This window comes from Bos indicus x Bos taurus, chromosome 4 (genome assembly GCF_003369695.1).
Source record: "Bos indicus x Bos taurus breed Angus x Brahman F1 hybrid chromosome 4, Bos_hybrid_MaternalHap_v2.0, whole genome shotgun sequence".
Taxonomy (NCBI): domain Eukaryota; kingdom Metazoa; phylum Chordata; class Mammalia; order Artiodactyla; family Bovidae; genus Bos; species Bos indicus x Bos taurus.
In genome coordinates, this window is record NC_040079.1 from 28552551 (window position 1) to 28575635 (window position 23085).

The 23085-nt window shown below is 40.7% G+C and overlaps 1 protein-coding gene across 4 annotated transcripts in view; it reads left to right on the plus strand.

The window, feature by feature from the left end:
- Positions 1 to 23085, plus strand: part of GRM8 (glutamate metabotropic receptor 8) — an 850006-nt gene that overhangs the window by 345219 nt on the left and 481702 nt on the right. For all 4 annotated transcript variants that reach the window (XM_027539090.1, XM_027539089.1, XM_027539092.1 and 1 more), the window contains exons 4-6: positions 14172 to 14307; positions 14777 to 14931; positions 16508 to 16645. In XM_027539090.1, coding sequence (XP_027394891.1) covers positions 14172 to 14307; positions 14777 to 14931; positions 16508 to 16645 — 429 coding nt within the window. The remainder of the gene's footprint in view (positions 1 to 14171; positions 14308 to 14776; positions 14932 to 16507; positions 16646 to 23085) is intronic.

The following is a 23085-nucleotide window of genomic DNA, read 5'->3' on the forward strand; positions in this document are numbered from 1 at the left end:
GTTGGACATGACTGAGTGACTTCACTTTACTTCTTCACTCACTTCATCGAAAAAGCAAGAGAGTTCCATTTCCAGTAGTTCCAGAGTGTCTACTTCTGCTTTATCGACTATACCAAAGCCCAAAATGTGTGGATCACAACAAACTGTGGAAAATTCTTAAAGAGATGGGAATACCAGACCATCTTATCTGCCTCCTGGGAAATCTGTATGCAGGTCAAGAAGAAACAGTTAGAACTGGACATGAAACAACAGACTGGTTTCAAATCAGGAAAGGAGTACGTCAAGGCTTTATATTGTCACCCTGCTTATTTAACTTACATGCAGAGTACAACATGCAAAATGCCAGGCTGGATGAAGCACAAGCTGGAATCAAGATTGCCAGGAGAAATATCAATAACCTCAGATATGCAGATGACACCACCCTTATGGCAGAAAGTGAAGAACTGAAGAGCCTCTTGATGAAAGTGAAAGAGCAGAGTGAAAAAGTCAGCTTAAAACTCAACATTCAGAAAACTAAGATCATGGCATCTGGTCCCATCACTTCATGACAAATAGATGGAGAAACAATGGAAACAGTGAGAGACTTTGGGGGCCTCCAAAATCACTGCAGATGGTGATTGCAGCCATGAAATTAAAAGACACTTGCTTCTTGGAAGAAAAGCTAGATCAGATCAGATCAGTCGCTCAGTCGTGTCCGACTCTTTGTGACCCCATGAATCGCAGCACGCCAGGCCTCCCTGTCCATCACCAACTCCCAGAGTTCACCCAGACTCACATCCATCGAGTCAGTGATGCCATCCAGCCATCTCATCCTCTGTTGTCCCCTTCTCCTCTTGCCTCCAATCCCTCCCAGCATCAGAGTCTTTTCCAATGAGTCAACTCCCCACATGAGGTGGCCAAAGTACCGGAGTTTCAGCTTTAGCATCATTCCTTCCAAAGAAATCCCAGGGCTGATCTCCTTCAGAATGGACTGGTTGGATCTCCTTGCAGGCCAAGGGACTCTCAAGAGTCTTCTCCAACACCACAGTTCAAAAGCATCGATTCTTCCGTGCTCAGCTTTCTTCACAATCCAACTCTCACATCCATACATGACCACAGGAAAAACCATAGCCTTGACTAGACGAACCTTTGTTGGCAAAGTAATGTCTCTGCTTTTGAATATGCTATCTAGGTTGGTCATAACTTTCCTTCCAAGGAGTAAGCATCTTTTAATTTCATGGCTGCAGTCACCATCTGCAGTGATTTTGGAGCCCAGAAAAATAAAGTCTGACACTGTTTCCACTGTTTCCCCATCTATTTCCCATGAAGTGACGGGACCAGATGCCAGATCTTCGTTTTCTGAATGTTGAGCTTTAAGCCAACTTTTTCACTCTCCACTTTCACTTTCATCAAGAGGCTTTTTAGTTCTTCTTCACTTTCTGCCATAAGGGTGGTGTCATCTGCATATCTGAGGTTATTGAGATTTCTCCCGGAAATCTTGATTCCAGCTTGTGCTTCTTCTAGCCCTCATTTCTCATGATGTACTCTGCATAGACGTTAAATAAACAGGGTGACAATATACAGCCTTGACGTACTCCTTTTCCTATTTGGAACCAGTCTGTTGTTCCATGTCCAGTTTTAACTGTTGCTTCCTGACCTGCGTGCAGGTTTCTCAAGAGGCAGGTCAGGTGGTCTGGTATTCCTATCTCTTTCAGAATTTTCCACAATTTATTGTGATCCACACAGTCAAAGGCTTTGGCATAGTTAATAAAGCAGAAATGGATGTTTTCCTGGAACTCTCTTGGTTTTTCCATGATCCAGTGGATGTTGGCAATTTGCTCTCTGGTTCCTAAAACCAGCTTGAACATCTGGAAGTTCATGGTTCATGTATTGCTGAAGCCTGGCTTGGAGAATTTTGAGCATTACTTTACTAGCGTGTGAGATGAGTGCAATTGTGTGGTAGTTTGAGCATTCTTTGGCATTGCCTTTCTTTGGGATTGGAATGAAAATGGACCTTTTCCAGTCCTGTGGCCACTGCTGAGTTTTCCAAATTTGCTGGCATATTGAGTGCAGCACTTTCATAGCATCATCTTTCAGGATTTGAAATAGCTCCACTGGAATGCCATCACCTCCACTAGCTTTGTTCATAGTGATGCTTTCTAAGGCCCACTTGACTTCACATTCCAGGATGTCTGGCTCAGGGTGATTGATCATACCATTGTGATTATATTGGGAGTTCTTAATACTAGCATCCCCTGAATCTTCAGACTGAGGGACAGAGGCGCAGAGATATCACATAACTTACCCAGTATAACATAGCTAGTCAGAGAAGGGCTAGGATTTGGAGCCAGGAAGTCTAGCTCTGGGATGGCATCCATAACTGTCACACCACTGTGCCTCTGAGCATATGTTTGGATCTCTGATGAGCTGTGTCCAAGTGGTTGTTTTGTTGCAGGAAGTGGGACCCCTGCCAAAGCCCGAGAGTGTACTCTTGTCTAACACTTGGAAATGAATTGTCCAAAGATACACATGTGCTGAGAAAGCAAAAGACTATTGGAAAGGGGCACACAGGTGGAGAGCAGTAGTATAAGGGAACCCAGGAGAACTGCTCTGCCATGTGGCTTGCAGTCTTGGGTTTTATGGTGATGGGGTTAATTTCTGGATTATCTTTGGCCAATCATCCTGACTCAGGGTCCTTTCTGTTGGTGCACACATTGCCCAGCCAAGATGGATTGTAGGAAGAAGGAGTCTGTGAGGCAATAGACATGTGGTATCTCCTTTTGACATTTTCTGAATTCTTGGTGGTGGTGATTTGTTAGTTCTGTGTTTCTTACCAAGACCTCCTGTCAGAAAGTAACTCATGCACATGGTCACTATGGTGTCTGGTCCGGGTGGGTGGTTCCAGTCAATGTTTCCCAGAACACTTGAGTGGCTAAGTCTTGTCCAGTTCTGCTCCTCTGTCCATGGTGTTCTCCAGCCAAGAAAACTAAGTGGGTTGCATTTCATGACTGCATTCTAGTTTGTGTGGACCTGAGGAACCCAGCCCAGCCCAACCTGCCTCCTGAGCATCAGAAGCTTTGAGTGTCACATGGAGACAGGCAGGAGAGGGACACTCTGAGCCAGTCGTCTCCATTGCCACTTTTAGGGGCCAAATGGGAGCAGCCTGGAGCTTACGCCCCTTCTGCACCAGGACTTTCATTCCCTCATTTCACTGCTCTTCAGAGTGCATTTAAGGATGATGTGGCATTTGATAGACAAAAAATGTTTGGTGGGGCGAGGAGAGATAAGCACAGATTTAAGTGTGATTTTACTGTTTTAATCGATGTTGTTAAAGATAACACTTGCTTCGCTGTGATGTGCGAGATAAATCTTCTCTTTCACAAGGTGCACTTGAACCTGACAAACAGACGCCCTTCTATCACATTGTGCACTTGGCCGCTACGTCCCAGTTGTACCCCACATACGGAGGCGAAAATACTGCTACAAGAGGTGTGATGACACTTGTTCAAACTTTAGAACAAATTTCACAGAACTATCACTAAAGGACCAGTTACATTAGGCCAAATTGTTATTTTACTTATGTGTCCAGAAAGGTGGAAAGAAATGATGTCAAGGATAATTAGTGCAAAGAGTTGTGATATTGTGATTTATAATAAGAAATACATATTTGGTTTTTATCCAGTTTTTGGCATAGAGCTCCTAAAATCCTTGGAATTTACTAAGTGATGAGAGAGATAAAAGTGTCTTTTGTTATGTTAATGAGGTGACTTTGGGAAAGCCCTTTGAGGAGGGGAGACTTGCCAGAAATTGAGTTCAACCCCCGATGCTTATGTCAATAATGCCTATGTAAGGAAGCCTCCATAAAAACTTGAAAGGATGGGATTTGAAGAAGTATGGTTTTTCCAGTAGTCATGTACAGATTCAAGAGTTGGACCATAAAGAAGACTGAGGGCCAAAGAGTTGATGCTTTCCAATTGTAGTGCTGGAGAAGACTCTTGAGAGTCCTTTGGACTGCAAGGAGATCAAACCAGTCAATCCTTAAGGAAATCAACCCTGAACATTTATTGGAAGGACTGATGCTGAAGCTTAAGCTCCAATATTTTGGCCACCTGATGTGAAGAGCTGATTCACTGGAAAAGGCCCTGATTCTGAAAAGATTGAGGGCAGCAGGAGAAGGGGGCAGCAGAGGATGAGATGGCTAGGCAGCATTACTGACTCAACAGACATGAATTTGAGCAAATTCTGGGAGATGGTGAAGAAGAGGAAAAGCCTGGTATGGTGTGGTTCATGGTGTTGCAAAGGGTCGGGCATGACTTACCAACTTAACAACCACAACCTAAAGGGTTGGTGAGCTCTTGGAGATTCAGAGACAGCATGGAAGCTCTGTGCCCTTTCCCCACACCTTGCCTGAGCATATCTTGCATCTGGCTGTTCCTGAGTTATATCCTTTTATAATAAACCAGTGATCTAGTAAGTACAGTGTCTCTCTGAATTCTTTGAGCCTCCTAACAAATTAATTGAACCTAAGGAGGGAGTTTTGGGAACCTCTAATCTATAACTGGTTGGTCAGGAGCCAGGTAACAACCTAGGCTTGTGACTGACATCTGAAGTGAGGGAGTTGGGGGGTGCAGTCTTGTATAACCTGGACTTTTAACCTGTGGAATCTGACAATCTCCAGCTAGATAGTTTCAGAAGTGAGTTGAATTGTGGCATACCTTGTTGGGGTCAGAGAATTGCCTGGTGATGGTGGAGAAATTCCTTACCCTGTATGAATTAGAATTAGGACATGGGCACTTTTAAGAGCTAACATGTTTCTATTGTCTTTAAGAAACAACCAACCAACCAAAGAAAAGAAAAGCTAGTTAATTTGGTTTTGCTCATTGCTATTATTTGGAGATGCATTCATAGGAAATAAGTTAATAATAGTTGACTGACCATATCACATTCTTATTAGGGTCAATTATAAGCCATCTTTTAAGATCAACTGACAATTTTTACCAATCACTTTGTTGTTGTAGTCATTATTCAGTTCCTAAATCATGTCTGACTCTTTTGAGACCCCATGGACTGTAACCTGTCAGAGTCCTCTGTCCATGTAATTTCCTAGGCAAGAATCCTGGAGTGGGTTGCCATTTCGTCCTTCAGAGGTTCTTCCCAACCCAGGGATTGAACCCACATCTTCTGTGTTGCAGGTGGTTTCTTTACCACTGAGCCACCTGGGAATCCCATCACTTTTTTGCCAGTAGCCTTAACTATTGATAAAATGGTACCTTTGTTGATGTGTTATGTATCAAAACCATTCTTTCACACGGATCTAACAAGTTATATAATCAGAGGCTCAATATGATTTTTTTAGAACTTGACAGAAATTGTAAGCCAACTTGAGACACTGGTAATAATCATGTTGTTTAAAGAAAATCACATTCAATATTCTATATGCAGCTTTGTAAGTAATTTCATTTCTAATAATTTAATCCTCCTGGATTTCCATCACAGTTGGAAGTTGATGCTGTAACATTGTTTCTTGTTTTATTTTTCTCTTTCTACATTATTAATAGAGATTTTGTTCTTAAAAATAAGCAACAACTAAAAACATGATTCTTTGTCCTCTTGGATTGCTTTAACAAAACTTCTCTGTTGAAATACAGGGAGTTTTATGACCCCAGTTCTTTTGTCTGAATTGGCTACAAGTCCAGTACTGTACTGTTTGGATAGGTTGCCTGTCTTTGTGCAATAAGTCCTCTTTGAAGAGGAACTTTAAAATTAAACAACGGTATTTTATTAATTGTTTGACTTGTACTATTATTTCAGAGATATAATATCTTTGGTTCTCTGTACGTTTAGTTCTTACATATGGTGAGTCCCCTTTCAGAGCCCCATTCAGTGAAGGTTCCTGGTGCCCTTGCCTCGTAGTGTGGCTGCACTATGGGGTGGCCCCGACTGCAAGGCACTTCCTTGACTAATGCATCTACCCCTTTTCCCAGGATGTCCCCCAGCAAGCCACTGATAAATGTGGAAGTATAATGGCCTGTCCTATCTGACCTAATTCAGAGCAACTCTGGAAGGCATTTCAGCCTCAGCATTCCTGGTGGTGCTGGGAATTTGTCATTAGTCCACAGTCAGCTGGACTTCTCTGCCCACTCCGATTTCCATCCCTGGTAGTCTTCCACTGGGCAGAGATCAAGGCAAATATCCATTTCAAACTCCTAAGGTTGCAACAGTATTGTCTTAGCACTCTATAGTCCAGCTTCTTAATAATCTATAGGCAAATATTTAAACAAAAAGAGCCTATGGGTTGTTTCCACAACACTTACTATTTACTGGTTGGCACCATTAATAGATGAATAGTTTTCACCATGCTATTACTCTTTTAAAGAATTAAATTCTAATGTTCAACCCAGATCTTCAAAATACTTATAAAATCCCTCCAAGAGGAGGCTTGAATCCTTCAGGTATGAATTCAGGGATGACAAAGGAGAAGTAAGTCACTTTCTCCATTCTCTCACATTGAAACTGCCCTGATGACATTGTGATGATCTGTAATAGGCGAAAAGTGAAATCTACTCATCTTATTTACTGGCACAGAAAAGCAGGCAATTACCACTTCTCGGAATTTAGGATATTTAATAATATTACACAAATAAAGTTGAGGGTTCAAGATCTTACCTGTTGACAAACTCATGTTTTAGGTCTAAATATCAGCTATCTCTCCTCTCAAGTCTAATGATGATGCTTATCTGGTTAAGATGAGGATGATGATTAACAATATTAATAATGTATTCAATGTAACATTTGTATAGCACTTTATCATATTATCCTTTTCATCCCTAGAAGATCATTTCTATGAATCTTGTCACAGAGATGATGACACTGAGACTTGTTCAAGATCACATAGGTCCGACCCTCAGGTCTTCTGGCCCATATCTGTTTTTCTTCACTTCAACATCTTATTGCACTAGCAAACCAACATATATGTAAAGGACCTTTCGTCTCTTGGACCTGAGACTTTCAGGTACTCACATATGAGATAAAGAGACAAAAATTATGAATGAAATTTTTACAAATTTGCTGTTATTTCAATAAGAACAAATTATTGTGCAATCCCACAGATGAACAAACTAAGGCCAAGGTAATATTCTAATTTATTGTACCGTGATAAAAACTATTTTGGGTGCCAGATGCCACATCAGTGAAAGCTTCCTATGAGTTAAAATTTTAATTTTTTTTTTTTTTTACTTTTTGTGTGCCACTTTTAATCCACTTTTAAAAATAAGGATATATTTTTACGTATCCTATGTTTTCCTACTTGACTGAGAGGTGTCTGAGGTCAGAAATGTCTCACTTCTGTTTATACCAGCAGTGTCTCTTGTCTTACATTTATTTATTCAAAACATATTCATTGAAATCTGTATGTGCCAAGCACCGTGATAGGTAGTGAGAAGTATGGTGGTCAGTGTGAAAGCCAAGATTCAGTAGTCATGGAACATACAGTCTAAGGTGAAAAAAAAAAGATAACAGAATTTTAAAAATATACAATTATTGTGGTTGCTACAGTCAAAGGTGATGTGGAAGACTGGAGGCCTCAGAAAAATTTTCCTGAGGACCTGCATTCACAGGGGCAATTGGAAAGATTTGGGGATGGACTAAATACTTAAGTTTAAATCAGTTCTATAATCTGCATGAGTTCTAAGTATTTTAACTTTGTTCTTAATGCTCAATAGGAGGACTGCATTTGTGTAGCTATTGATTCAGTTTATAAGGGGTGACCTGCTGTGTCTTTTGAATGTCTTTAAATTTACTTTATCTTATTCATCAGTCATGGATATCCATGAAACCATTAAGTCACAAGTATAGTCAGTTGTGGATGGGCAAGATGATGGAAAAAGTCTCGGAGTCACAAGATGTGGCTTTGAAACTGGGTTTCAAACTCTTGCCAGCGGTTGACACCCCTATTTCTCAGTTTCCTCATCAAAATTGTGGTGATAATACCAAGGTTAGAGTCCTTCCCCTAGGACTATGGAGGTACAGAATGCATGAGACTGGGAAGGAGTGCTCAAGTGAAGTGTGTTGGAGAGTGTATGTAAAATGCTCAGCTCAACAAATGATCTTTTAATTATCACTAAATAATCAAAGGGAAAACATTTACACAGGTGAGGAAATCAGACAGGGAATTCTAGAAGGCAGCCAATTATAAATTCTTCTGTACAACAGTCTTTTCCTAAGTGCTAAGCTTTAAAAATTATTTCTTGCTAAACTGGGGACACCTGCAGAACAGGGAATTTAGAGTCCCTGTAACTGTACACAATCACTCTTCCAGAGTGGGGTATGAAGAAATAGATGGAAGAGACATGCTTTGCTGCAGGAGAGCTCCTCTTCCACACTTTAGGAATCTAGATCAAATCAGAGAGTCTCTTTTAAAATTGAAACAATTGATAATGAATATTGTGGGAAAACACATCTTTGATAAAGCCTGAATGTTTGACTAAATTTTACTGTATTTTAACCAAACACTAACAGTATACGATGACCTCTTCTTATATAGTTTTAAATAGTCAAGATTATTTGAGGTGGTGATTTACGGTCATTTGTTACTGCAGTTGATCTGACCTTATGCAATATTTTCTTAGCAGTAGATCATTTTACGTTCTTATCTGGCTTTTCTGATGTGTCCATCTTGTCATTCAGTTATAAGACTGTTGCAGGCAGAATGGAGACAGAAAGTCCTTAGCTCTGGAAACACAGTAGACCATGGGTACTTATGAATGGACTGTGTGGCTTTTTGACTGATGTGAAGATAGAAGTTGTGACTGAGTTTCAAGGCTAAGAAAAGGAATATTAGTTTTCTAACGCCAATTATTTGAGAGTAATTCATTCCACAATAAAATGACCATAAAGCACAAAGCAGCATAATGCCTTTGGGGTGCACGTTCTTTGTAAGGATTTGCTCTGCTGAGATAAATTACTTGTGCAGTTCCTCTTTCTAGAAAGATACAAATTGACCAGGCTCACAAATAAAAGGTGAAGTGAAGGAATAAAAAAATACAGACTAATGTAAAATTCCAACTTGACTGATTTTGAATGAACAGAAATGTTCAATGGATCTGTAGTAAATGACTAAATGAGTGAATTCAGACTAAACCATAAGTCTGGCTTGCCTGTTTGCCTCATCTGAAAAAAATCATAATTAAAATTTTCTGGCCTTCATTTCTTCTGGTTATGGAGTCAGAGTTAATCTCAGGATGATACTTAAGATATGGCATGTCTTTAATGGGATCCTTAAGTAATTAGAACAATTTTCTTAAAAGTGCAGTCATGTTTTGAAACAGCTATTGTTCCCCAGAGAGTGTTACAGTTTGGATCTTACATTTCTATGGTTACTTCATGTTTCCACTCACCACAGTTCTTTATTTGATTTTTACACACATTATGCAGTTTTCAAGTAATCCCTAGACTTTGTCCCAAAAGTTTTCTCCTCAAAACATGTAATCACTCCTTTCCGGTCTCATTCCTAGCTCCTGTCCTGCTGGTGGGTTTTCAGAACTCTGTCATTAACCTTTTCCTGTTATTGATTTAAATATTCTCTTTGACTGATGACTTAATTCCTAACACTTCAATTACTACTGTGTCTGCAAGGCAATGGCACCCCACTCCAGTACTCTTGCCTGGAAAATCCCATGGACAGAGGAGCCTGGTGGGCTGCAGTCCATGGCGTTGCTAGGAGTCAGACACGACTGAGCGACTTCACTTTCACTTTTCACTTTCATGCATTGGAGAAGGAAATGGCAACCCACTCCAGTGTTCTTGCCTGGAGAATCCCAGGGACAGAGGAGCCTGGTGGGCTGCCGTCTATGGGGTCGCACAGAGTCGGACATGACTGAAGCGACTTAGCAGCAGCAGCAGCAGCAGCAGCAGCTGCATCTAACAACATTGTGGTTACCACTCCCTGCTTTCTCCTTAGCTCCAGACTCATTGTTTCCATTTCAGTTTTCCATGGGTACTTTGAAAACCACTGGTTCTGAATCAAACTCATCAAGTCTGCCCCTCTTGTATTTCCTACTTGTTTAATGATGTCATCACAGAAAAGTGAAAAAGTGAAAGTGAAGTCGTTCAGTTGTGTCAGACTCTTTGCGACCCCATGAACTGTAACCCACCAGGTTCCTCCATCCATGGAATTTTCCAGGCAAGAGTACTGGAGTGGGTTGCCATTTCCTTTTCCAGGGGATCTTTCTGACCCAGTGATCAAACCTGGGTCTCCCGAATTGCAAGCAGACGCTCTACCATCTGAGCCTCCAGGGAAGCCCCACAGAAACCAATCACAAAGGCCAAAACCTTAGAGTCGTGCTTAATGGTTTCCTACCACTGCACTACCTTGATCAAATTAATACAACCTAAATATTCAGTTGGCCAAAAAAATTTGATCGGGATTTTCTGTAAGATGTTATGGAGAAACCCAAATGAACTTTTTTGCCAACCCAGTATATACAATTTTTATTTGCCAGGCATGTTTCAGTAAAGGTGGGAAAAATATTACAAAGCCCCACTGATTCTAATTCCAATTTTCACTGTCCACCTGTCTCTGGTGACTCAGACAGTAAAGAGTCTGCCTGCAATGCAGGAGATCCAGGTTTGATCCCTGGGTTGGGAAGATCCCCTGGAGAAGGTAATGGCAATCCACTCCACTATTCTCACCTGGAGAATTCTGTGGAAGGAGGAGCTTGGCAAGCTACAGTCCTTGGGGTTGCAAAGTGTCGGACACGACTGAGCACTCATACACCTGCCCTTCCAGGTGTATGATACTGATGGTATCACCCTAGTCGTCATTCCCTGTTGCCTGTCCTAGTAACTTCCTAACTGGGATCATGGCCTCCTGTTCTTTCCACTCCAGGTTGCCCTCTTACATCACTTAGTGGTCCTCATTCATTTTTCTTCCATGAAATGCCATGGTCATAGAAAAGACACTCCTGTGTGCTACTGAAAATTAGGCACCTTCATTACTCATAATCTTGCACAGGTCTTGAATGACATGCATGACCTGGATCCCATCTACCTCTCATCTTTGTCTCATACTTCTCTTCATTCATTAACTCCACTGGTTCTTTCCTGCCTTTTTCCACTCGATTCTCTCCCCTTCTCTTTTCTTTCTGAACTTAATGGAGAGATACCAACTTTAGGGACACTTTCCCTCAATATAAATTAAATGTCCTTGCTCTTCCTTGTAGGGCATGCCATAACTTATATACTTACTTGGTGGTTTGTTTTGCATTAAGCCCGTTTTACCCATAATATTTCTTTGTTTTTTTTTTTTGCACAAACTTCATATTTTTAAAATTCCTATTTAGAAAGTACAAGGAGATTTCCTTCCTAAACTCTGGTAAGAGTTTTATTCACCATTATATGGTTTTATTCACCATTAAAATATGTCCATTTTATTCACCATTATAAGTCCATATCTCCCGCATGGTGTCTGACAGATAGTGAAAGTGTTAGTCCCTCAGTCATATCCAACTTTTTGCGACCCCATGAACTGTAGCCCATCAGGCTCCTCTGTCCATGGAATTCTCCAGGCAATAATACTGAAGTGGGTAACCATTCCCTTCTCCACATGATCTTCCCAACCCAGGGATCGAACCCAGGTCTCCCGCATTGCAGGCAGGTTCTTTATCATCTGAGCCACCAGGGAAGCCCCATAAATATTTACTAAAGGAATGAATCAATCATCACAACTATTTTGGACGTATCAGTAGGTTAACTACTTACAGGCTCAGTCTATGGCTTGTAGGCAATTCTCAGCACTGAAGAGCAGAGTGTAGGGTTAGTGAAGGTACTGCTGTTGCAAGGATAATTTTAGCAGTGTTCTAACTTTTACAGAGAATAACCTTCAGTCCTGTGGCACTGTTAATCATACGGCATTGTCACATATATTAAATCAGATCACAACACACTGGACACCCATTGTGTGGCTACCACGTGGTTCCTCTTTGTTTGGCTACCTGAAGTTTCTTCCTAAAACACATAGCTCATCATGTAATTCTCCTGCTTATGAACTTTCTGTGGGTTCCTAGCCTTTTCAATATAAAACCCAAATTATTTGGCCTAACAAAGTCATTGTCAAGCTGGACCTGTTCATTCTTTCCAACCTCAACCCCAGACAGTCATGATCCAACAAGGTTCTTTCACACCTTGGCTTCTACCAGAAAGGTCCCAGTTTTGTCCCTGTGCGTATGTATATTTGCCATTTAAAATCTAGCTCTCTCAAGCACTTGAGTTACTCCCTCCTCTGTGTTCCCTAACTGTGGTATAGTCTCTTCATCCTAAAATCATTACATGCTCCATGATAATTTATTGGAATGCCCCTTTCCCAGACTAGCTGGCAACTGTCGGGTTAGATTGGGCATTCCCAGTGTCCAGCCAGATGCATGGCATATAATGGCACCCTGCAATGTTTGAGTAACTGAATGCATTGTCAATTGTGTGGAAGCAAAAATACCTTGCTTGTTGAAGCCATGCTGTAAATAAATGGTGATTTTCTTCTCAAGTGACTCAAAAAGTATGTTCAAACCATAATGCAATTGAAACATCTTGCTGATGTCACTTTTTCTCTTTATATTAGAATATGTTACCTCGACACCACTACGTAGACCAGAGGAAAACTCCTTCTTTTCCTCCTATCCCAGCCCATCAGCAAAGGGCAGAGATATTTTCTACATTTTTCTTTTTGGCCTCTCATTGCCTTAAGATGAGAAACCAAAAGAAGTGTTCTTCCTTTTTTGTTCTGTGAGTTGGATGATTCAGTTCAGTTGCTCAGTCATGTCCAACTCTTTGAGACCCCATGGACTGCAGCACTCCAGGCTTCCCTGTCCTTCACCAACTCGTGGAGCTTGCTCAGACTCATATCCATCGAGTCAGTGATGCCATCCAACCATCTCATCCTCTGTCGTCCCCTTCTCCTCCTGCCTTCAATGTTTCCCAGAATCAGGGTCTTTTCAAATGTTTAGTTCTTTGCATCAAGTGGCCAAAGTATTGGAGCTTCAGCTTCAGCGTCAGTCCTTCCAATGAATATTCAGGACTGATTTCCTTTAGGATGGACTGGTTGGATCTCCTTGCAGTCCAAGGGACTCTCAAGAATCTTCTTCAACACCACAGTTCAAAAGCATCAGTTCCTCGGTGCTCAGCTTTCATTATAGTCCAGCCCTCACATTCATACATGACAACTGGAAAAATCATAGCTTTGACTAGACAGACCTTTGTTGGCAAAGTAACGTCTCTGCTTTTCAATACGCTGTCCGGGTTGGTCATAGCTTTTCTTCCAAGGAGCAAGCATCTTTTAATTTCATGGCTGCAGTCACCATCTGCAGTGATATTGGAGCCCCACAAAATAAAGTCTCTCACTGTTTCCATTGTTTCCCCATCTATTTGCCATGAGTTGGATGGAATTTCTGCCATTCTGATTTTCATGGTGGAGAAATATGTCAACTGAGTGCTTGTGTCTTTGAAAGTTGACTTGTGTCTCAAATAATCTTGAAGACCATTTGTCTCATAACATATTATGTTTTTGCATAAGTTTCTTGCTACAATACTATGAGCTAAAAAAAGGAAATTAACTTTAAAAGAGGTCTACTGATAAATGTGAGTTCGATCCCTGGGTTAGGAAGGTCCTCTGGAGTAGGAAATGGTAACCCATTCCAGTATTCTTGCTTGGAAAATTCCATGGACAGTGGATCCTGGTGGGTCCATGGGGTCACAAAATAAGTTAGCAAAAGGACCTTCTTATATTTATCACAGGAAGTCTCACCTATAAGACATATTCATACCTTTTTTTTTTTTAAAAATCAAAGCACTTGTCCTTGGGCTTATGTTAAATGAATTAAAACAGCCTTTCTTTCCACTCTTTCTCTCCTGTCCTACATCTTGTGCACTTTGACTTTTTTTTTTAAGGACATTCACAAAATTAATGTTTAAACTTGAAAACAAATACCTGATGTGTGATTAAGTCACTGATGTCATTCATTTGATATATATATACATATTTGGATGCAAAACATCCTGATTGCTTTTAAATAGGTGAGAATGACAGATATTTTGAGAAACAATATCCATTACTGAGTCATGTGTTTCTATAAAGTAGCTAACCTCATTAAGTGTGTTAAGTAAATGTCTTTTCTGAATCACTTTCTCTCTCTCTCTTTAAATAGGTGGTGTTTGCATTGCTCAATCACAGAAAATTCCACGTGAACCAAGACCTGGAGAATTTGAAAAAATTATCAAGCGCCTGCTAGAAACACCTAATGCTCGGGCAGTAATTATGTTTGCTAATGAAGATGACATCAGGTACTGACTGATATTCTTCCTCATTTAGGATCATATTTGCACCCCACATCCTTTTTCTAATATATTTCATGTTCAGTGTAGAATCTAGTAAGATTTCACAAGAATTGTAGCATTCTTATGCAAGTACAGACTGCCTTCTGCTACATAGAAACAGCAGCCTTCTGGTTTCTCAATCTGAAATGTTTATTGAGTAAAATCCGGGGACTGAAAAGAAATGAGACAAATAACAGTGACAGACAGAATAATGTGAATGAGGTTAAGAATAAGGCTAATTATCAGGCACTGGACTTAAAGTCTCCAATTTATTTCTTTTAGGAGATGTTAAAACTCAGGCAGTTAGAGTGATTGACTTGTTGTTTAATGGTGACCTACTGAGTGTTGATGACTTGATACAGCAGGTCTTGTAACATTCACATGTATAGAGTTTCTTGGTAAATGTGGTGTGCTTTGTTTGTTCTTATTCTCATAGGAGGATACTGGAAGCAGCAAAAAAATTAAACCAAAGTGGGCATTTTCTCTGGATTGGCTCTGATAGTTGGGGATCCAAAATAGCACCTGTTTATCAACAGGAGGAAATTGCAGAAGGGGCTGTGACAATTTTACCCAAAAGAGCATCAATTGATGGTAAGAATGCACCATAGAGAACTGGTTTTATTCTAACTGAATCTAAACTCAAAAGCAAAATCAGAGTATTAGCATATGATGAAATGCATCCATTATTTTATGACTCTGGATAAAATTTGTAGCACTGATGGAAGAATTACCAAGACAGTAATTAAGTATGTAAGTAATTAAGTAAGTAATTTAAGTTAGCACATTATATATTTTTTAAATTAGAAAAGATAGCCACAAGACATTTTTTTAAGGAGCACTGTTGTTGGCCTTAGATATCTCCATGATGTTAGCAGTTGCCCTCTACGTTTGCAGATATCCATGGACATACACAACAGTTATAGCATTGTTGGAAGGATAGTGTTTGCTTTATAGCAAATTAAGGTATGATGCTGGTTTGACTCTATGGATAAATGAATGGCAACAGAAGAGGTGACACATCCTTGAAAAGCAGTCTGTCTCCCAAATATCTTTTCTAGTGATCTTGACAGTGACTAAAATTCCTACCTTTGCCATTATCTGTTGGAACAAGGCATTATTTCCAGTTTTAATCTCATGTTTATCGATCAAAGCTCAATTGGAAATTGAAAGAAATATTAAAATCAGAGAAGTAGTCAGTTGACAAATGTTGGTATATTGGAGGTTTTGTTTTGGTTTTTAATGTATGCTGTTCAAAAGATCATTTCATCAATGTGTAAGAGTGTATGTATTAAAGAGAGAATAATGACAAACTAAGGGCTTCTCTGGTAGCTGGGGCGTAAAAAGTCTGCCTGCCAATGGAGGAGATGCAAGTTTGATCCCTGGGTCTGGAAGATCCCCTGAAGAAGGAAATGACAACCCATTCCAGTGTTCTTCCTTCAATGAGGTGGTTACCTGATCAGACTGACACTTTAGCTTATTACCTAGGACTCTAGAAGATTGGGTTCTTCCCAAGTGGCTCATTGGTAAAGAATCCGCCTGCCAAGCAGGAGATATAGGTTCAATTCTTGGGTTGGGAAGATCCCCTGGAGAAGGAAATGGTAGCCCATTTAAGTATTCTTGCCTGGGAAGTCCCATTGAGAGGAGCCTGGCAGGCTACAGTCCATGTGGTTGCAAAGAGTCGGACACGACTTAGAATCTAAAAAACCAGAAAGTTACATTAGTAGTGATTGTTTACTGAGTTAGCTGAAAAGGGAACATCCAGATCAGATAAATCTTCAGGTGAGTAGAAGCACAGAAATCCAGAACATAGACCCCTACTAGGGGAAAGAGAGGAGAAAAAGTCTGAGTTTGTTCTAAATATTCAGCATGAGGTCACTGGTTGCTGCCACTGGGAGACATAGAGGAGAGGAGGAAGTGGTGGAGATGACACCCAGTCAGCTGTGCATGCCTGAAAGGCAAATGGTGGGAGTAGAGACACTGTCCTTTGATCTCCGTTGATTCTTGCCACAGGGATAGCCTTATTTCTGGGTTATTGGTCCTCCCCCATGTGTTATATGTATTTTTTCATGCAATGATCATAACATAATATAATATATATTCAAATTTCTGATAGTACATGGTTTTGATTTTGAAAAAAATATTTTCATACCTTTCTTCTTTAAAATAGGGTTTGATCGATACTTTAGAAGCCGAACTCTTGCCAATAATCGAAGAAATGTATGGTTTGCAGAATTCTGGGAGGAGAATTTTGGATGCAAGTTGGGATCACATGGAAAAAGGAACAGTCATATAAAGAAATGTACAGGTAACCATTTAAATGTTTTCCTTGGAGCATTTGTGTTTGTCATTACCTGAGAAATGAAGCTTTTCTATGTGGATAGTAATGGCAACATCTTCTACCTCCTTGGATCTCTTGTTACAGTTTCTCAGCAGGGCTGAGCTTCCATTGATCATTCAACAAACTTAAACTTGCACATTGGTTCTTGCAGTCAATGAACAAGTATTTATTGAGCATGTGCCATGCTGGAGTATTTCAGTTCTGTTTTTTTTTTTTTTTTTAAATTATGGGTATCTACTTTAGACAAAGTACTTTTTTAGGTTTGGTAGGATATTGACAAACAAACAAGACATGATTTTGTTTGCCAGGAGTTCAAAATATAGTCAGGATGACAGATGATAACAAATTGTGCTGACAGTGCTTTTCAACTATTTCAATCCATGTCCCCCATATCCTGCATAGCTCTAGCAGCTATGGTTTTTTGATGCTCTACTTTCTGTATTTTGTACATAAAAATAACAGTGATATTAAATATACATTTTTTGAATGTTAGAATTTAACTTTTTATTTGAAGATAACATGACTGTATATGTGGAAACATCTATGGAATTTTAAAAGTTACTTAGAACTAAGCAGTATATTTAGTAGGATCAATACAAGATAGAAGGTCTGTATAAACGTACCTTTTAAATCCATTTATGGATATTCGTGGATGTATTTATATATCCATTTATATATATTAGAAACTAACACATGGAAAATGAAATACATACAGCATAATTAAAAAGAACATAAAAAGGGATAATTTTAATAAAGATACATCTCTTCTATACTAAGATCTACACTGAATGAGCATCTTATAACCAGACATTCCTCTCTTGCTTTCCCCTTGGCCCACACATTTTGATATGATCTCCTTTCCCTCTATTTAGTTCCTTTGGAAATAGGTTTTCAAATAAAGATATAATCTGAGAAGTGCTAGAGCAGCCCTATAAATGGAGCAAGGATAGGGATGTGGAGAGGGGGTGCCCCAGTGGAGGGAACTGACTTCCAGGAGCTGGAATAAGTGAAGTGAGACAAAGTTCATTCTTGTAGGTCTTACATTTGAGTTTGAAGAGTCACTAAATAAGTAAATGTATAAAGGAACAGAGACTTCCAGATGCTGAGATGTGCCTTGAAGAAATACAACAGAGTAAATGTAGAAAGGGTGACCAGGTGGTCTCAGGAAGGAGGAGGAAAGGCAGCAATTACTATCCTTTGGTTAAGATGCTTTGCCAAGGAGCTAACATTTGAGACCAGACATAAATGGCAAGGGACTTCTTTCATGGCTCAGACGGTAAAGAATCTGCCTGCAATTCAGGAGACCTGAGTTTAATCCCTGGGTTGGGAAGATCCCCTGGAGGAGGGCATGGCAATCCACTCCAGTATACTTGCTGGAGGATCCCCATGGACAGAGGAGCCTGGCAGACAACATTCCATGGGGTCACAAAGCGCTGGACATGATTGAGTGACTAAGCACATGAATGGCAAGAGTCCTCAGCCATGTGAAAATATGAGAGCAGCCCATTCTAGGATCTAGCACAAGCCTCTTGAGTTTAAGGTAAAGAAAACAAAAAATAAAAGGTCAAGGAGGCCAGAGTAATTGAGACTGAGTGTGGGAGTGAGAGCAGAAGAGGATTGGGACAGGCCAGCTCATGCAGGGCTCTGGGGTTCTTCCTAGAGGCTCCAGAACTGGGGATTAGGGCCTTTATTCTACCTGTAGGGTAGAAGTAAATAAGGCTTTTCATTTAGGACATTGCTCAGATACTTGTTTCAGAAAGATTCCTCTGAGAGAAGTGTAGGGAGGGTTGGAGATCAGGGGAGAGAAAAGAGAAAGGTAAGTCAGTGTCCATCCCAGAGCCCCAGTGGTGGACAGTCTCAGCCTCATGAGATGTGCTAGTTAGGGATGGAACACAGAGTATAGAGATCCTAGTAGGTAGCATTTACAGGACATGGTGAGTGCTGAATGCCCTGGGGGTGGTGGTGAGTGACGGAGGTTCTGAATGATAAATCTCTGCCGGCTAAGTCTAGGAAAACTTCTTAACCGAAAAAACAGCAAGAATGGTAATGGACTATTGGAAGGACTAACTGGAATTGGATTCTGAACTCGCCCCATGGAATTGCCCAGCAGGTGGCACCTAAGGTTTGAGACCCTGCCTAGTGTAAGACACTAGAAATGCAGATTAGGTAGTAGTAGATGGAGGAGACCTGGAAGTTAAAAGACAAGGGCAGAGATGCAGTTACCAGGGAAAATTGAGCAGAGATGAGGGATAACAACCTAACCCTCTAGGGGAGGAACCAGAAGAAGAAATTAAGCATTGCGGGTTGGGGAAGGAGACGTACTGGGAGTCAGGAGAGGAGTTAGGGTGCATTCATGTTCAGTGCTACAGAGAGGCGTGGTTGAAGGACAGAAGTTTGATGGAGACTCAGATGGTGAGGATGGTGAGGGCTGGAGATAGAAATGGAATAGAAGTAGAGGGAAGAATGCTTTTTTAAAAGAAGTTTAGCAGAAAAACAAAGTAGCAATGATGGGAGAACTTGAGAAAAAGCAGAGTTACAGAAATTTCTTTAGGGGAGGGCATCTAATTTAAGCATATTTTCAGATAAACATGGTGGTGGGAAGGAATGTCAAGGGACTTCCCTGGTGGTTAGGTAGTTAAGACTTCCCTTTCCGATGCAGGGGATGTAGGTTCAATCCCTGGTCAGGGAGTAAGGATCCCACATGCCCTGAGGCCAAAAAACCAAAAACATAAAATAGAAGTAATATTGTAACAAAGGCTTCCCAAGAGACTCTGGTATTGAGTCTACCTGCCAGTGGGGGATATGCAAATTTGATCCCTGGGTCAGGAAGATCCCCTGAAGAAGGAAATGGTAACCCACTCCAGGATCCTTGCCTGGAGAATCCCACGGACATTGGAGCCTAGCGAGCTGCAGTCCATGGGGTCACAAAAGAGTCGTACATGATTTAATGACTATACAACAATTGTAACAAATTCAATAAAGACATTGAAAATGGTCTGCACCAAAAAAAAAAAAAAAAAGTCTTTAAAAATAAAGAGGGAATATCAAGAGAAAGATGTTAAAAGTGGAGTAGGATCTTGACAGAAACTTGAAGGAGAGGCATAAGAGGCCTGTGTTACCTTTAAATCATGTGATTAAGTTGGGAAAGAGAGATACACCCAAACATGTACATAAGTAAAGGACAACAAAGTATCTTATGATTAAATGTTAAATTTGGACATAGATATTGAAGAAGTTCAAAAAATGTATGATTATAAGTTTAAGTTGTAAAACTCAAAGCTTCAGGGAGGAGGTGATTGAGAACAAGAAAATATTGAGAACGCTTCCCAAATGAGGGAAAAGATGGGTCAGCAGAGAGTGGCATGGAGAAGTGTGAAGAACGGAGGAGAGGTTCATCTCATGAAGAGTTTGCATGGCAGTGAATAGTGGGATATAAAGAGCAGTTAGTTTATAGAAAGATTTGAAAGAAGTTATACACAGAGGGCCTTAGGGGTTTTTCATTCATGTATATTGTACACTGTGCTTAGTTTTGAATTCTGAATGTCATTTGATCGTCCACGTGTTTATATCCTATTGTTGTTTAGAGCATATTAATGAAAATTAACCAGTTAGTGAAATGAATGACCTCATGGTAGTGTATATATGTCAATCGTAGTCTCTCAGTTTGTCCCACCCTCCCCTTCCCCACCTTGCCCACGTGCCCATTCTTCACATCTGCCTCTCTGTTCCCGTCTGGTAATTAGGGGATGGCATCACTGACTCGATGGACATGAGTCTGAGTGAACTCTGCGAGTTGGTGATGGACGGGGAGGCCTGGCGTGCTGCGATTCATGGGGTCGCAAAGAGTCAGACAGGACTGAGCGACTGATCTGATCTGATCTGATCTGTATCATTGTTCTAGATTTCATATATATGAGTTAATATACAATCATAGAGCTTTTTAATGGACTGTTTTCAGAATGATCAATTTCTCTAAAGTCATTAACAAAAAATGTTGACATCTTTAGATGTCCTTTAAGCATCTGTCGATGGTGTAGAAGAAATACTTCAGGCAGAAACACTGAGCTGAGGTGTTGTAGAATCCAGATTGGTGGCATGTCTGCTTCATATTCCTTTGATTTATTTGGGTGTTGCTAAAATTGTAACAATCTGTCCAAATAGAACTATTTCTAGTGCAATGAAAATAGTGTTTACTCCAAGTGCTAGGGCAAATGTACCCTTAGGGAACAGGGTCAGTAAACAGATTTTCATGCAAATTCCATTGTGGATGATACTGAAATAACTTGTCTCTGGGTGGAAAATAAATAAAGAATGTGATGTTCTTACTTACGTTTTTGGAAAACAGTAACACGTGAATGTTTCCAGATGGTGAGAGAAGATATTTGTACCCCCAATTGGCACCAACACCCAGTTTTCATGTGTTTTTGGGACGCAGAGAAGATGATCAGCACATTAGTGGACAAAGAAGAAATGTGCTTACTGTACTTAAGAGGAGAAATCTACAGGATATTCATGGCTAGACGTGTCTAGGATTTGAATGTGCTTAGTTGCTCAGTCATGTGTGACTCTTTGTGATGCCATGGTCTGTAGCCTGCCAGGCTCCTCTGTCCATGGGATTTCCCAGGTAAGAATACTTGAGTGGGTTGCCATTTCCTACTCCAGGGGATCTTTTGGACCCTGGGATCAAACAGCATTTCCTTCTTAGCTGGTGGATTCTTTACCACTGAGCCAATAGGGAAGCCCCAGGATTTGGACATTATTTATATTTCCAATTTGCAACGGTTCCACCTAATTCAGAAATGGGTATATACAGTTATACGTGTTTCAAAATCTGGCCTTAACAAAGTTTAGCAGTAGTAGTAGTCTCTCAGTCGTGTCTGACACTTTGTGACCCCATGGACTGCAGCCTGTCAGGCTCCTCTGTCCATGGGATTCTCCAGGCAAGAATACTGGAGTGGGTTGCCATGCACTCCTCTAGGGGATCCTCCCAACCCAGGGATTGAATCCAGGTCTCCCACATTGCAGGCTGATTCTTACTGTCTGAGCTACAGGGAAGTCCTTACAAAATTTATGTCTTAACTATTCACAGTGAGTCCAAAAGTTAGAGAATTCTGAAAGTGGGATATCCACAGGTCCTTTTTGTTGCACTAAGAGCATCTTTTGTGGGTTATGTTTTGAGTAAAATTTTACATTAGGCGAAGGTAATCTGCAACATAATTATTTGCTTCCAGTTGGGGGCAATACTGGAATGTATTTACATGGATAAGTGAGTGCCTCCCAGCAGGCTAGAACTTCTGTCTTATCAATTTTCAGGCAATAGAATGTCTTCAAGCAGTGAGGAGCATCCTTTTCCTAAAATTAACATGGTACAGTTTTTCTAAGATGATTTCCCCCCTAGAATCTCAGAAAAGCTTTCAAAAAGATGTGATATTACTGTTAACTTTGATATGCTGGCCACATTCCAAAGTGAAGTAATTCCTACCATCCACTTAGCTATTTATGTACTTATTATTGCTCCTGAGAGCCACTGAGTTCTGAAAGCTACTACTACTTAATCCTACTTAAAATTCCCTTTGTCTTTCTCAAAAAGAAAAAAGGATTTTTTATCAGTGATGATGGGTGTTATTTTATAGACACTTCTCTGACCTCTCCGCCCCTCTTTCCGTCCTTCCCTGTCTTCTCGAAGACTTAATGCTTTTCTGCCCCTCCCCATCCAGACACCCACACCCTCCCTTGAGGACTGGGGATCAGTCTTCCTCACCTCGCCTTGTTTCGGTGCTTTTTTTTGCACACTTGTTTTCCCACTCAGGCCTCTGCCTGAACTTCCCCTCCGTTGCTCCCCCTCACCACCTCATATTTTCTTTTTCCTGTTCTTTCTCTGATCAGTCCCTTGCCTGACCTTGTTTTGTCTAGCAAGACCCTCATTGACAGTGGAGAGTTTTTCTTTTGAGGTCTCACTTGACTTTTGGAATGGCCATCATTCTGATTTCTTGTCTTTCTGGTGAGGCCAACTTCCCTGGTGGCTCAGACGGTAAGGTGTCTGCCTACAGTGTGGGAGACCTGGGTTCAATCCCTGGGTTGGGAAGATCTCCTGGAGAAGGAAATGGGAACCCACTCCAGTATTCTTGCCTGGAAAATCCCATGGACAGAGGAGCTGGTAGGCTACTGTCCATAGGAGCTGGTAGGCTACAGTCCATAGGGTCGCAAAGAGTCGGACATGACTGAGCAACTTCACTTTCACTGGTGAGGCCTGTTAGTGAATATGGCAGGGAAATTAGAGCAGTGCAGAGCAACTGCTCATCAAAGGCAGTCTCTCTCAGATCACAGTGTTTTGGCTTTCATTTCTGCATCATGAATTGTAAATAGGTCTGCACTTACCAAAATAACATTCTCTGACCCACCCTCAA